The sequence below is a fragment of the Balaenoptera acutorostrata genome, chromosome 3, assembly GCF_949987535.1.
Source record: "Balaenoptera acutorostrata chromosome 3, mBalAcu1.1, whole genome shotgun sequence".
Lineage (NCBI taxonomy): Eukaryota > Metazoa > Chordata > Mammalia > Artiodactyla > Balaenopteridae > Balaenoptera > Balaenoptera acutorostrata.
The window spans coordinates 15,583,561-15,599,149 of NC_080066.1; the positions used below are offsets into that span (position 1 = coordinate 15,583,561).

Here is a 15,589-nt window from a genome sequence, read left to right on the forward strand (position 1 = left end):
ATGAAATGTACAGTTTGGGGAATATAGTCAATAATAATGTAACATCTTTGTATGGTGACAAAGGTGGTTAAAAGGTACAAATTCCAGGGGGCTTCCCTGGTGGCACAGTGGTTGAGAGTCTGCCTGCCAATGCAGGGGACACGGGTTCGAGCCCTGGTCTGGGAAGATCCCACATGCTGCGGAGCAACTAGGCCCGTGAGCCACAACTGCTGAGCCTGCGCGTCTGGAGCCTGTGTTCCGCAACAAGAGAGGCCGCGATGGTGAGAAGCCCGCGCACCGCGATGAAGAGTGGCCCCCGCTCGCCACAACCAGAGAAAGCCCTCGCACAGAAACGAAGACCCAACACAGCCAAAAATAAATAAATAAATAAGTAAATTTTAAAAAATAAAATAAAAAAGTCACAATTAAAATAGCTAATATCAGTCAACTATACTTCACTTAAAATAAATAAATTAAATAGCTAATATCAGATGATGTAATTCTTGAAAGAAGTATGCATATGTAGTCACTATACCTGATTTTAAACATAAAACTATGGACTAGCAAAATAATTAAGAGGTTTTTTTTAAATCAAAAGTTCAGAACAGGATTCATTTAAATATCAGGAACCCATGTGCACTTAAAATATGAGTTAGTATAGCAAAAATTACTTCATATACACTTTTTCATGAATATTTTGCAATGCAGATTACACTGATGTAATTTCTTCATAGATCCTTTTTTCAACGTATTGAAGGAAATGGATAACAAAAGGAGAAGGGGAGGGGGCAACCAAAAGAAGTCAGATACTGCTATGCCTGCAGTAAGGTCAATGGGCTCTTTTAAACAAACAAACAAAAATATACCAATTGAATAATCAGGTTCATGGGGTCAGTGGTAGCTGCAGTCTAAGTTGTATCTTGGAGAGAATTATGCAAATATGTATGTTAATGTATATAGACTTAGCATGAGCTATACCCTAAATGCACCTACAGGACTACTTTACCTCTTGAAAATCATTATTACTTATGAATTCCACACTGTAAAATGATAAATTCTGCCTGTCTTACTTCCCTTTTAGGGTTTAGGGAAATAAATATTTTATTGGGTCCAAATTACGGTTCCAGAGAGAAAAAGTTGGGAGCTACTGCTACAAACAGATACATATAAACACAGAAGGATATTATTACTATCTAAAAAACATCATTGCATGTTGAATGTTCCATATTCCAACTGGACCAAAGAACACATCATCCTCATCTAAATAAACCAGGGTGTACTTACCAAGCAGCAAGCTGAGAGAGAATTTATCAGTTTTATGTAGACTTCTCCTATCACTGAACACTCCAGTATGTAGAAAATGTAGAAAATTGAATATGTAGAAAATGTAGAATATGTAGAAAATTGGCTTTTAAATATTCTGATTCCTATGCAGTTTATCCGCAGGGCAAATTCTCATTAGTCTCTCTATAGTCTCATAGCCTCAATCAGCTAAGCAGGATGAGACCTTGAGTAATATGTATTCTAGGGAAATTTTCCAGTTAATGAGTGAAAAATAATAGGTGGAGGAAGAGGGAGGAACTAAGTCATAAGATTCCAGAAAAGTAAAATGGAAGTCATTCTGCATCCCTGCCTTTATGACCCTCTCTTGACAAAATCACTGGCCACTTTCTACTATAACACCTGAAGCAGAAACAGTGAGGACAGCTGATTTTAATTTGGAAGGGTAAGGAGAGTTACTAGTGCTTAGATGTGTTTGGATGGCCTCTGGAGGAAGGGATTACAAGACTGTATTTCAAGGAAGGTCACACAGTTTCTGACCCCATGTTCAAATCTACAATTTTTAACAGGCTCCTGACAAGACGTCTAATTCTATTTAAATACTCATATCTGTACCATCAATCCATATCTTACCACCTTTTTAATTAAAGAGGACAAAATAAAAACAAACCAAAGAAAAAATATGCAATGGGTTCAAAGTCTGGTTACAATACAATGTAGAATACTTTATATTCTATTCTTTTCTCAGATATTATTCTGTCCATTTGGCCAGGCAATATATGACACAATAAATCGTGGGAGAAACTGTCTTAGTAAAAGCATCACTACTTAGTCTGTCATTCTGCAGCAACTTCCTCAGTTGAACAGAATCATTGTCTGGAGGATAGTGAGGGAAGACATCCTGCGTGAACCTCAGTGAAGAAGAAAGACTTCTCAGAGTGGAATACTGTGAAGAGATAATTAAAGCTTTGCAAAATATAAATATGTGCTCAGAATGAAGGCAAAGGACTGGAGTTAGTCAGATTAAAAGAAAGCAGAAAAGCAACTTCGTAATATACAACCTTAGGTATTATGGTGACTGCTTTTTATTTACTTATTTCCCATCTCTACAACAAATACAAGATTTTAAGGGAGAAAAGCTGGACAAAGCTAAGTGAGAGTAGGAAAGATAAGATGAAGACCCAGGTAAACCAGTATAAAAAATGCAGGCCAGAAGGTTTATATGCTTGTTGGACGTGGGCCACAAATTGTGCTCTGAGCTTTCAAAAAACCACATTTTTAAAAAACTAATCTTTCTGGTCACTATTTATAATGTCCAGAAGATGCAAACAAACCAGTGCAGAAGAAGACCAACTATATCTGTTATTAAGACACAAGCTCTTTCTCTCTGTGTCTGTCTGTCTCTCTCTGTTACTTGGGGAGCAGATACTGTGCAATGCATTGCACCATACCACCTCCCCCAGTAACAGCCACCATAACAAGTTTTAGGAGACTATATTTTTAAAGCCACCTTCAGTGTAGGTTAATGGCATGAGGCCTAAGCACAATTCAGTACAAAAGTAATTTCACAAAGAACCAAACTTGTTTAATGGTGTTCGTCTCCACTGAAAACAGAGCACCACCACTATATATACATATTATGTATACATACACACATATACATATATATACACACACTGTACTTTAAGGTATTAGATTAAGAACTATACTTCTGGTTTCTGAAAATACAGTCAGAAACCAGAAGTATAGCAGAATGGCAGAATGAACTTTTTGAAAGTTCTATCTATTAACAGAAGGTTTAAGGTAAATGTCATCCAGCAGAACCATTATGACAGACCTCTGGATCCTATTCTCTCATTTTAAACTATTGTTCTCTGAAGCCCACTGTATTTTCATTTCCATCTTACTTATGGAAGAAAGTCATAAATAGAGCAAGAAGTATGAAAGTCTCCCAAGGTGACAGTCTAGTCAACAGTCCAGCTTGAACTGTAATTCCAGTCGGTTCAGTCAGTTCAACAACTATTTATTGCATGCCTGTGTGGTAGATGCCACAGGGGATTCACAAGTGAATGACAACAGAGCCCGATATGGTCTAAAGGAATATATGAAAAAGAGATGCCAAAATGAGAAGGAAACAAACTCCTACGATACCAAGCAGAGTCAGACAAGTGCCTTAAAAAAGGCCTAGAGTTCTCGGAGGGTTCTGAGGCACCTCATCCTTTTGTGAACGGTGTCACTGGAGATAAGCCTGTAAGAAAAAGTGGAAGGTGGATGGGTGGAGATGGGTTAGGGAAGGAAGGGCAGGAGGAACGGCATGGAGGTGGTAGCACCTGGTACATACTCTGGGAACATCAAGGAGCCTCATTTGGCTAGACTGTTAAAAACGTGCGGGAGAGGGTGAGGTGGAAAAGCAGTCTGAGGCCTCACGGTAATGGCCATGGTGAAGAGACTGTATTGAATGTGGTGGGGAACCAACTCAAGACTTTAGATCTCATGGTCACAGTTGACCAATTCATTCATCTTCATAAACATACTGTTTCTACAATAGGAGATACCTTTTAGGAAGCAAAAAACTGAGACCAAAACTATTGAAAAGAATCCATAGTATCTACATCTCTGCATGAAAGTATCTGACTCTTGCAGAGAGGAAATCCGTGGGGAGCAAATTAGTATTTTCCATTCCTAAGTTTTACTCAGGCACATTCTCCTTGGTAAGAACCTGTTTCTAAAGATCAAACTTAAGAAATGCACAAACTGTCCTAATTGTAATAATCCCAAATCTCTCTGCAAACATCCATGAATTTCAAACCTTATTTCTGAATTAAGTGTTCTAGATCACAGTTATGTCTCATTCCAAACTTACCCAACCTCAGGCTTCAACTTCTATCTATCCTCTAAAGGAAAGAGACTCTCACATTTTATATTTTAAAAATTTCTGTATGCAGTCAAGAGTCATTGATTTAAAGAAACCTGTGATTTTCTAACAATCTGACCCATGTCCATTTTATAGAGATGTTCGCTTGAATTAACCCGTCTTAATCTTTTGCTCCAGGTATGTCTGCATATAGCTAGAAAATTTATACTAGTGACAGTAAGTCTCAACAGAGATACTCTTATAGCAAACTCCACAAATTAGTAATATTTCAAACTAAGTTTTTTAACTCTAATGAAAGCAGAAAATAATAGGAAAATATCCAACTAGAAAAACAACTAAATGTAAACGATCTGCTAAAAATAAACTACTTGTTTCTAGAACACAGCAATATTAGAAAGTTTAAAAAGTGAAAATTCCCTGGGGTCCTAAACTATTATTGCTCTCTCTATAGTGGTCATGAACTTCCTTGTTGCATTAAATCACATTTAAGAGCAATAATCAGGCCAAAATATAACTACATATTTTAGGCCTTTTTTCCTGATTTAAATTTTAGAATTCTACAAGATATTACTGCATCTTTCTCCTTTGACATTGTTACTAAACTGTTTTTCAATCAGTTCAGGGTATAAAGATGAATGTATAACAATATGGAAATGATTTGAGATTCATAAAATTTAACATTATTCTAAGCTTATTTTTCTCTAAACATTGGTTGAGGTATTCTATTTAGCGTGGGCAAATACTTTTCAGATATACATAGAATACATTCAATCCTAAAAGAAAATTCAATATATAATGAACTTTCTATCACGAGAGATAATTTTAAAGTATATTCTTGGAAATTCCACAACGTGTTAATAATTGCCAACAGTGATGCGAAAGAGAGTACTTGGGGTTTTCCACTGTACTTATTATACCTTGAATACATTCGTGTGGTGTAAGTCTACATGTAGGGAGTACTATATAAATATTAAATGAATAAATATTTAATTCCAACGAAAATGGGAAATATCATAAACTCTCATTGCTTTAAATTGCCACTCATTTACGAATGTTAAGTTGAAATATCAAAAAATACTGCACATAGGCAAGACAAAATATTGAGGATCACTCATCTCAGGTTTGGGAGAGAATAGGAAGGAAATTAGTGGTTTCTCTGCCCTCTGGTGGCAACAAAGTCAACTGCACCATTTCTAAAGGAATGCATAAAAAATGCCCTTTATGAAATCAGACTCCCCTGCCCCCACCCCCCGCCAAAATGTCTGTAAAAAAATCCTGATTGATACATGCCGAATTCCAAGACTGTCGGACTTTTAAAAATTTTCCTGTATTGAACTTCTTAGCTAGACTATTTTACAAAGGAAACTGTATTTTTTCTTCCATTTCACTGCTGTATTTTAGGTATTACAGTAGGCTAACCATTTAAATTCCAAGATTATTTAATAAAATTATGCAGACTGATATCCAGGAAAGAAGTTACTTCGTTTTGTAATAAATCTCAAAAAATTTGCTGAGAAATATAAAACTATTCCTTTTTTACTCAATCCTGTAAAGATGTGGGCTTCTAGTTTTCCACCAGAAATACTGGTTTATAATACCTGCAGATCTATGTTGAACAATTTATGTATTTCATATTCCCCAAAGCAAAGACTTTTAACTATATGTTCAATTTTAGAGTGGAGTAAAATTTTATCCTCAATTTGAGAACTCAGAATAGTAAACTTATTGTGTGTATTGTTCTTTTCTCAGTAACATATTATTAATGAAAAAAAGTTCAGGAAAAAAATAAACATTTGCTGACCTTTTATTTTTTTTTTACTGTAAATGCATTATTTACTTCCAGTGCCAAAGAGGTTTTCAAATAAACAACTTGGGATGCATTTTTGGCACACGCACCTCTCTAACCTCGTTTGGAAAGAAGTAAATTGCTTTCTTGAAGCATTTATTTATTTCATGAAGATGCCCATGAAAACTACTGTTGCACTTTTTAAAATACATGTGCAGCTTCCCAGACAAGTCTTATTATTATTTTTTTTAACCAATGAAATGTATCAGAGAAATACACAGAATGTATGATCTATTGATATAAATAATACCTAGTCAAGAACAACCTATGTCCATCTATGCAGAGCCATTATATGTGATAAAGACAAATCAACATCCAGGAAACTTGCGTTTTATTCACAGCTTTAAAAGTGTTGTCATCTTGTTGCCCTCCCCCCGCCCCCCAACACACACACACACACACACACACACACACACACACACCCTCAATCATAATTTGGAGCAGAGTCAGAATCTGTGCTTTCTCCATAAGAATTTACACCAGGGGCAGACACAGTGTTTCGGCTGTCTCAGCTCGGTAACATTCATTCAAGGACTTCCCTTCAAGATTCACCTCACCTGGAATCCCCAGGTGCTCTCCCTAGCCTTCCATCTGCGACTGGCGGCTTTGACATTTGCGGACGCCAGTATACTTCCTGAGGAATCACTTACCGTTTCCCCTCCTCAGGATTAAAACAGAACAAAAGCAAACCTTGATTAGCCTCATCAACAAGGTTTTATTTCCTTTTTCTTTTCCCTGTAAGTGTTTTTGCTCATTCACCTCCTCTCAAAGTCTATCCATTTCTTCCCGAGGGGCAGAAACGGGGAGCAGGCACCCGGTTCACAGTGGGCAGGGTCCGGAAGGCAGCTGGACCTCCAGCTCAGCAGCGCCTCGCCAGGAGGAGCCGGCGGGCCCAGGGCGGCGTCGCCCGCTCCGCGCTCGCCCCGGGGGGCGCGGCTCCGGAGGGACGCGCACCTGGCTGCAGCAGCCACCCCTGGGAACGTGCGGGGCCGGGGCTCCGCGTGGGGGCAATATCAGGCCACTCGGAGGAGGCCCTGCACGTTCAGGCCTGTCTGCGAAGCCGGCCAGCGGAGGACAATGGGGCCAGTGGTTGGTCTCCCGAGGGGCGCCCGCCCCACCGCTGCCACCTCCTTCCTTCCTTTGCGTCCCGCTGCACCCACCCCGCCCCACTTCCAGCGCCCGCTCAGCCCCCGACAGCAAGAGGGAGCTGAGGTGGGGATCGCCTGGGGGAGGAAGGTGCAGCTCCAGGGAATCTTCTCCAGCAGAGGGGAGCTCTGCAATCCCCGGCTGCCACCACGTCCACCACCTACCGCCCCCATCACGCACTCCCTCAGTTTATCCCGGCAGCAGGGAAGGAGGCGGAGCCGGGGAGGACACAGCCCAGGCTGCCAGCTCCTGGGCGAGGTATCCGCGGAAGGTCTGCTCTAACACCAGAGCGCTCTCTGGGCGCGTCCGGGGAGTCAGGACCACTCCCTGCCAGCCGCTCAGGTGAAGCAAGCGGTAAATCCTTAAGATAACTACCCCCCAGACCCTACCACCCTACTCATCCAGCCAACATTCTTCTGCCCATTTGAGACGCCCAAGTTTAGTCGAAATGCAATTGCAACAACTTTGCCAAGGGCATAGGTAGGGAGGGAGTGGGTTGACAACGGGGTGCCAGAGAGGTCTTCAGCTGGGCACAAAAGCAAGAAGCGAAAGTGCATCTTACCGTTGACTTGGTTTCCAGGCTTCCCTTCAGCGAACTGAAACCGGTCCATTAAAAAGTGGCAAAGTAACACAACTCCTGCAGCAGCCAGGTCGGCCCTCGGGAACCTCGCCATGCCGCTGCCGCGATCTCCCTCCCCTTCCCCGCCAGTACTTCTCCGGCACCCTGTGCCCCGGGGCTCCCGCTGGGAACGGGGACAACGGGGCCGAACACTGCAGACTGGTCTCGGCGGGATGCAGAGGCCTTTGTAAATTTCTCTGGGACTTCACACCCGGGAGCCGGGAAGAGGAAGAAGGGAGCGCGAGGGGAGCGCGGTCCTCTCCGGACCTCCAGGTCTCTCTTCACAACTTGCCACGACACTCGCAGCCCTCACCCCAGACACACAACAACTGCGGAGACGAAAGGCCACTTGAGCTGGGGCTGGCAAACTCTCCGTTCCGCACAAGCAGCGCCACCCCGGTGCCCGCAGACGGTGACTTCCGAGCCCCCGCGACGCGCTCCACTGGGTTCAAAACAGATCTAATTCCTCAGCCAGCGCGGGTGCCTGTCCAAATCCAAGAGGGCTGTCGGTTCGGAAGGAACTTTCCCCAGTCCTAGGGTGGCCCCCGCGGACGGTCTGGGTTTGCGGGAAGGGTGTCACTGTGGGATGGCGAAACCCCTCCGACAAGTTTTTCTTCTTTTCTTCGCCCCGACGCTGGGCGCGCGTCCGTGCTCGCAGCCGGAGGGATGAGCAGCCCCAGAGCTGAGCCCTGGGAAGGCTCGGGCTGCAGCAGTCTGAGGTCCGAAGGCAGGAAAAATGTATTGGGGAAAAAAGAGAGAGAGGAAGAAGAAAGAAATGGGGAGGGAAAAGTCAGGCTGAAACCTATCGGGAGAGGGTTCCTCCTGGCTAAGGAGGAGGTGGCCCCAAGCCCCGCCGAGCCCCGGAGTTTGGTGGCGGAGGAGGCGCCGCCGCCGCCGCCGCCGCCGCGCTCCCCCGCACTCCAGCTCCACACTTTGGGGAGGGAAGGCAGCTCGCAATTTGCCAGATCTGCCGCTGCATCCTCCCCCCCCACCCCCCGCTTCCCTCCCCCTTGCTCCTCCAGGCTTCTCCCACCTTCCTCCCCGAAACCGGCAGCTAGCACCGACCTGTCCAATGGCTGCACTTTCCTCGGGGCTGGCAGAGGAGTCGCCGAGAGATTAAACCGGGGGAGCAAGGCAAGGGGGAGTGAGAGGGCAACTCCAGCCCGGCGTGCCCCCCGGCAGCCGGCGGCCTGGCGCGCCGGGAGGGGAGGCGAGAAAGCCGAGCTAGGAAGGGCGCGCCGGACGGCACCTCTGCGCTGCCCGGGCGCCATCCCCGCACCCGGCACGCACCCCTGGCGGTCGGGCCAGCGGTGCCCGCTCACCCACCTGGCCCTGGGCCGCCTTCGCTCCCGCCTGCGGGGAATCGCGGCCCAGCAGCCGACCCTGCGGGCGCTCGCCGCCGGTGGGGTCTTCCTGGGCGCTACAGGGTTAATTACAGTTCGCCATTCCCGGGAGGGCGTGAGCGGCGGCGGCTGGGGTGTGAAGAATGCAAACCTGAGCCCGTATTCGCTTACTGACCCTGCGGAGCCCCTTCGGACCCCCGGCCCGCCGGGCGGGTGGAGGAAGGTGGCGCGCGGCAGCTTGGACCCGCCGCTGCGGCTTTGTAAAGTGTCAGCGGGAGCGAAAGCGAGAGTTTAAAGAAACAGGAGGCCCACTGAATTTCCTACGGGGGCTTTAAACAGGCTTTCGCTGGCTGGTTTGTTTTTGTTTTTTCAGCTCGCGTAAGTGCTTCAGCGTTAACCCTTTCCAGCCCTTTCAGAAAGTTTACACCTTATTTCGCAGAGTTAACCTTATTTTAAAGGGGTAAATACAAAGAAAGGAAGGAAAGCAGCATATTGGTTAAAAAAGTACAGATTCTAGAACCAGACTGGGCTAGAATTCCACCTCCCCCACTAAATAGCTATATGGCTTTGAGCAATATTCTTTTTAGTGCCTCAGTTCCCCATCCATCAGGGGAGAATTGTAGTTATGCCCTTATAAGGTTGTTGTATTGGATTAAATGAGTTAACACTGAATAATTAAAGAATTGAGAACAGTGCCTGGCACAAAGTAACATGACTTTGTGCTTCTTAAATTAAAGAGAGGGAAAGGAAGAGAGAGGGTATCCTAAATCAAATGGAGAATTTGCTTCAGTGTTCTAAGAGCAAAAGGTCCTGTTAGTCTATTCTTGTCCAGTCTTTTCCATGCTCTAAAAAATGTATGGGTGCCATCAATACCACCTTAATTTTGTCTCAGTACCCACTGGAAGTGGATCCAGATAAACTACTCTTGCCAATTTGATGCCGAAAGAATGCCTTTCTCATGGTTCCTTAGCTGGTGAGCAGAAGAGAAACAGGAAGTGTAGCATGTTTTCCTCAATCCAGTACTCAGTTTGCTATTTATTTTGGAATATGTAAACTCGTCGTGGATACACACTCTTTAATGCTACTTCCTCTCTCCTGAGCTTTCTCCCAACCAGGTGATTTCCCCCTCCTCACCTTACTTAGAAAACCTGGTTCTTTTACTTATGCTCAACCAAGAGTTAAGTTCTATGTAACATTACAGCCAAAGTTGAGTGCCTGAGATACTTATTTAACAGTAAGTTGGAAAAATGAATCTTCCTATCAAAATCTTATTGTCATTTAATGAACGTCGATTTTTTTTGTCTGTATCCCTACTTGTCTCACTTACTTCACGAATCCTTGCAGAAAGCTTCCTAAAACGTTCAGTACAGCTCCATTTCCCATTTATATGCAAAATTATGGGGACCCGGGAGGAGCCATTTCAAGAAAGCAACTCTTCTTTAGTCTGGAATATTTCCCTCCCCTTTCACAGTAGAAAAACGGGTGTTTCCTGTTTCTCTGAGAAGAAACAAGTCCCTGCCTCTCCCTGGTATCATTTTCTTTCTTTTCTCCTTTATTATTATATGCGCAAATTAGCAGTGTTTAGTTTCTTGTTTGTTGTCAGCAATGCTTTGCCCTCCTGATTGAAGCTTTATACCTTAAGTGGAAATTTGACGCCAAAAATCGAAAGGGAGTCAAGTGGTAATTCAGAGTAAGTCTGAAGAGGCTTTTATGTGTTTTGTCTATCTCACTGGTCCTGTTTCATTTTACTCATATCTTAATCTTATTCTGAAGAGCTGTCCACATAGAAAATACTTTAGTATGGGAGAAGATGCAGGTAAGCAAAAATCAATCATGCATGATGATTTAGTGCTCAGAACTAAGTAAGAAAGAACAACATCAAAATAAAGTTAGGCTTTGGTACATTGCCTTAAATGTCAACCAATAATTATTTGTAAAAAAAATTATTTTCCCTTTACATTATAGCAAGTAACAACTAAAATGTATATAGGATGGTATGTTCAGAGTGAAATGGAAAGTTTATTACTCATATAAAATCCTGGCTAATTAAAAGTAGTATACTTTGTGGCCTAAATGATCTAAGTTTGCCATATATGTTTCACCACAGAATAATCTATTTCACTTACATGGAGAGAAATTAAGATATCTCTGTGGAAAAAGTTTCATCTTCCATCTGACTAAAGAGAAGAGTTATAAAGAGTGAGCTTTGTTTCTATTTACTATAGTTTTAAGAACTGAATTGCTGGGGGTTTTTTGTTTGTTTTTTACTCACTGGCTTAATTTTAGCTAACCTCTCGAGGAACAAATGAATCAGGAATCACAAAGGAGCAGCACTTGAGTTCCTTGTCCATGACAAAGGTCTGGAATTCACTGAACACCCTCCTTTAAGATCTTAGGATTTTATATCAGAATCATTCTCACCAACAGAGAACTTAGGGCTGACATTAGCACCTGAGCTAAAGTCTGCACAGATTTCCAACCTGTTCGCAACCCCTTATCTACACCAACCTTCAAAGCCATTTCTACACATTCCAAGTGCAATACTATCTGCATAAAGGTAATTACAATTACCCATCTCATCCCACCTCCAACTCTATCATCTCTCCCAAATTGAAACTTGGCTAACAGGATACTCAAGAAACCATCAAGCTCGTTTTGAAAAAACTGAGATGTAATACAGGCTGTGGAGTACTTAGTATTTATTGTAATCTATTATTATTTTAGGAAATAGTTTTTGTCCATTTTAATAGAATTTGTTAAAACTTTCTATAATTGCTGTCAAGTAAAGGGAAATTGCTAGTAGTGGACTGCTTTTATTCAGTCCTAATCTAATATTATGACCTTTCCTCTAGGTCTAAGGCATTTCCTCTTTCTCCTCATTTAATAGGGCTAATTTTTTTTACCTCTGGTACTCAATTACAAGACTCATTCCTTCATCTTGGCTGACTTTCAGAATCAACCAAGATTTCATTATACTATTGATGGATATTTCAGCTTTTTGCTCTTTCATAATCTTAAGTAAAAATTTTATGAATAGAGTGTTTTGAATGAAATAAGCATTTAAAAAAATTACATAACAGCTAATATCACTCTTTGTTTACAGGGGACATTTAGCATGCAAGAATACTTAATGCCTTTTATCCTCATATCAATAGTACATTTACTATTTAGATGAAATTAAAATATAATTATATTTGCCTCTTTCATAATGAAATAACATATTGCATTAAAATGGCATACATGTTTATACTGTCTTCTTTCTGAATCTTAATAAGCTGAAGTTTTTTTGACCAGTAAATAGCAAAGTGCAAAAAATGTGCAGCTCAAAATAGTAAAATCAAATTATTAAAATGGAATTGTACACTCCTGTATGATCAGGCCACTCAATATGGCTATTCTCTTGCTCTTCGTACATCCCCGCTCAACCGGTCCCTGCTTCACCTACTCACGTGAACAGTGCTTGCCCCCTGCCGCAGCTAGTGATTGTTCTAATCCTTTGGCTCCACCTGCTAGTTTATTAAAGGGAAACATCTGCCCTCATGATGGTTGTTAACCTGAGGGGCTGTAAGGGACATGCGCCAGCTGGTTTCCCTGGTAACTGATGAGCCAACCTGACATCAATTCCCCCTATAAATGGTAGCCTCCTTCTTCCCCAGGCAGTGAAGATGGCTGCTGTGGCTTGTCTGCTGTACGTGTGGGGCGTTGCACCAGGACCCTTTATTTCAGACAGGTAAGATCCCCTATCCAATATTACTGATCTCTGTCACTGTCTCAAGGCTCTTTCTTCAGTGTCCAGGCTGTGCAACTACGATACAAGGCTTGCAGGCCTGCAGAGTGCAGCACAACAGTTGGTGAACAAGTCAGGACACCAGGGAAACTCCCATGAGCACTAAGATGTTGGGAAGTAAGAACAGGGAATGGACACTTGTGGAGTTAAGCCTGGGGTGGCTGTCCACTAGCACGTGGGGCCCCAAAGTTGTGAGAGGCAATCCCGAGGCGGCCGTCCACTAGCGTGGGCGTGCCCCCGGCAGCTGTCGACCATGAGAGAGATCGTTCTCTTCCATTTATGTTGATAATAGCCTGTTAACCTCAGAGTCTCTTTCAAGTTTAAGAGTAGCAGCCCCGTGCTCATGGTTCATCTTGACTGCACAGGGATGGCTGGTGAACACAGACAGAACGCAAGGACCTGGATTATCTACAAAATACAGGCATACCCCTGACCCACCGCCCCTAAACAATTACAGACACAGGCTTTAGGGATAATAACTCAGGAACAGACTTGTGAATTAGACATGGCCAGTTACCCAGGTTTGGCTGGGGCCTGTGACATGGCAAAATGATAAGACTACCCTTTTTTGGTCATAGCTATGGCAATGGTCAGAGCAACGATACAGTGTGAGCGAACAACAGCTATATGCAGGCTACAATGCATTACAACAGGTGGAAGACATTATAAAAGGCCTACGTAAGTCATCGAGCAATGCAAAAACCCACTATTCAGGGTCTAGAAGAGCTGTGCACGACATACAGGACTCCCATCGACATTGATAGTGACCAAGGAACCCACTTTACCCACCACAAAGTGCAGGAATGGGCCTCTAAAAATGACATATGCTGGCATTTCCACCTGCCCTACAACTCCACTGCTGCTGGGCTAACTGAAAGGATGAAAGGACTACTTAAACAACAATTGAGATGCGAAATCTATAACCGAACATTCCAGGAGCAGTCATCCCAGTGCCTACGCCACGTTAACCCAGAGACAACTAGTCAACACCATCCGAGTTCAACTGTTGACCACCAAAGGACCGCTGCCGATTGATTATAGGTCAGGACAATGACTCACTTTTGCCCTTGCCACAGAATCTACCCCCCGAGAAACACATTATAAAATGGCCCTGGGACTGGCAAGTAAGTCCTCAATAGTTTGGGTTTGCTGCCCTGTGTGGGGAATAGAATTACAAAAGGGACTTAAGAGATCTCACCTGTCTTCCACCCGGCCCCGCCTAAGACTACTAAGGTAATTAATCCGGGCCCCATAATGGAGAAAAGCACCATTATTTTAACCTGTGGTCTGTTACTCTGCCTCTCCAGTATTTGACATCAACTGTGCGGACTGAGTGTGGACGGGTGGTGTGGTACTGCAGGCCGCGACAAAAGCCACAGGTAGGTGTGGTATTATCTCAGAATGCTGTTACTGCTTGTATTTTGCTTAATGGTCATGATCCCTGTATTGTGCCTGTTAAATACCTTACATTTCATCTCTCATCTAAGTGGAGGGAATCTGTTCGTGGGCTAGGTAACAACGATGGCCTCACTGCCAAATGAATTTGATTGCAGGGTCTATGGCAACATGCCGTTGTCGTCCTCCTGTGGACGTCCATGAAAAATTGAGCCAATAAGTGACTGGCTCCAAAGTTTGCCCACCGCTTAGACTCTGTCTGTATTGTCTCTGTGGTACTTGGTTGCAGTACGCCTCTGCACACCTGACCTAGGTATACTGGGGAAGGGGGTGGACCAAGATGGTAAATGTGGTGTGGGGTATGTAGGGTGGAGAGTACGGCCAGGCCACTCAAGATGGCTGCTCTCCTGCTTTTTCTACATCCCCTCGTCCGCCGGTCCCTACTTCACCTGCACCCTACTTATACGAACTTGCTTGCCCTCTCCCCCAGCTAGTGATTGTTCTAATCCTTAGGCCAGAACGGCGCCGCCTGCTCATTTATTAAAGAGAAACATCTGCCCTTGTGACGTTCATTAACCTGAGGGGCTGTAAAAGACATGCCCACGCTGCTGGTCTCCCTGGTAACTGATGAACAAACCTGATGTCAATTCCCCCTATAAATGGTAGCCTCCTCCTTCCCCGAGTAGTGAAGATGGCTGCCCTGTCCCGTCTGCTGTACACGGTGAGGTGTTGCTCCAGGACCCTTTATTTCAGACGTGTAAGATCCCCTATCCAATATCGTTCTCTGTTGCCATTTTCAGGCTCCTTCAGTCTCGGGTCTGGGCAACTACAAGGTATACAGGCCTGCAGGGTGTAGCCTAGCAACACCTAAAAAGGGTAAGGGCATTAATAAATGAAACATATTAAGGAGTATGCTGCACAATACCTAATATGGAACACTCAGAAAAGTTCTGAAAATGCTGATTGTTGTGGACATTGTCAACCGAGATTTTTCTGAACTGATTAAAAAATGTCTGAACCACAGGAAATACGTTTCGCAGAAGTTGTGCTTCTGCAGAGCCCCTAGTGGAGGCTATTATTCCTAGCACAGATCATGGGCCTTGTGTTAACTGCTGAAGTGCTCTGCACCACATGCCACCCCATGACTAATATTCAACCCTGATGGCTTCTACTGCATTTCCTTTCCTCACCTTGCATTCATCTTGTTTTCTTTTTTCTCTTTTTCATCTTCACCATATGAATTTTTTATTGATTTATAATTGACATAGCTCTAGACTCACTTGTTTAAAGCATACAATTCAGTGGATTTTAGTATACT

The 15,589-nt window shown here is 43.6% G+C and overlaps 1 protein-coding gene and 1 long non-coding RNA gene across 8 annotated transcripts in view; one reads left to right on the forward strand and one right to left on the reverse strand.

Moving 5' to 3' along the window:
- The window catches only part of PLXDC2 (plexin domain containing 2), a 429,167-nt gene extending 419,758 nt beyond the window's left edge, over positions 1-9,409 (reverse strand). The window contains exons 1-2 of one of the 4 annotated variants that reach the window (XM_007189858.2): positions 9,265-9,409; positions 7,690-8,460 (exon numbers count right to left, since the gene is read on the reverse strand). In XM_007189858.2, coding sequence (XP_007189920.2) covers positions 7,690-7,801 — 112 coding nt within the window. In that variant the 5' untranslated portion in view covers positions 7,802-8,460; positions 9,265-9,409. Of the gene's footprint in view, positions 1-7,689; positions 8,689-8,811; positions 8,969-9,264 lie in introns of those variants that run through there. The other 3 variants (XM_057544055.1, XM_028168446.2, XM_007189859.2) reach the window with 3 other exon arrangements.
- An 87-nt stretch (positions 9,410-9,496) lies between these two features.
- The window catches only part of LOC103011195 (uncharacterized), a 65,445-nt gene continuing 59,352 nt past the window's right edge, over positions 9,497-15,589 (forward strand). The window contains exons 1-4 of one of the 4 annotated variants that reach the window (XR_009007696.1): positions 9,497-10,779; positions 12,746-12,819; positions 13,455-13,917; positions 14,184-14,255. This is a non-coding gene — a long non-coding RNA (uncharacterized LOC103011195). The remainder of the gene's footprint in view (positions 10,780-12,745; positions 12,820-13,454; positions 13,918-14,183; positions 14,256-15,589) is intronic. The other 3 variants (XR_009007694.1, XR_009007695.1, XR_009007693.1) reach the window with 3 other exon arrangements.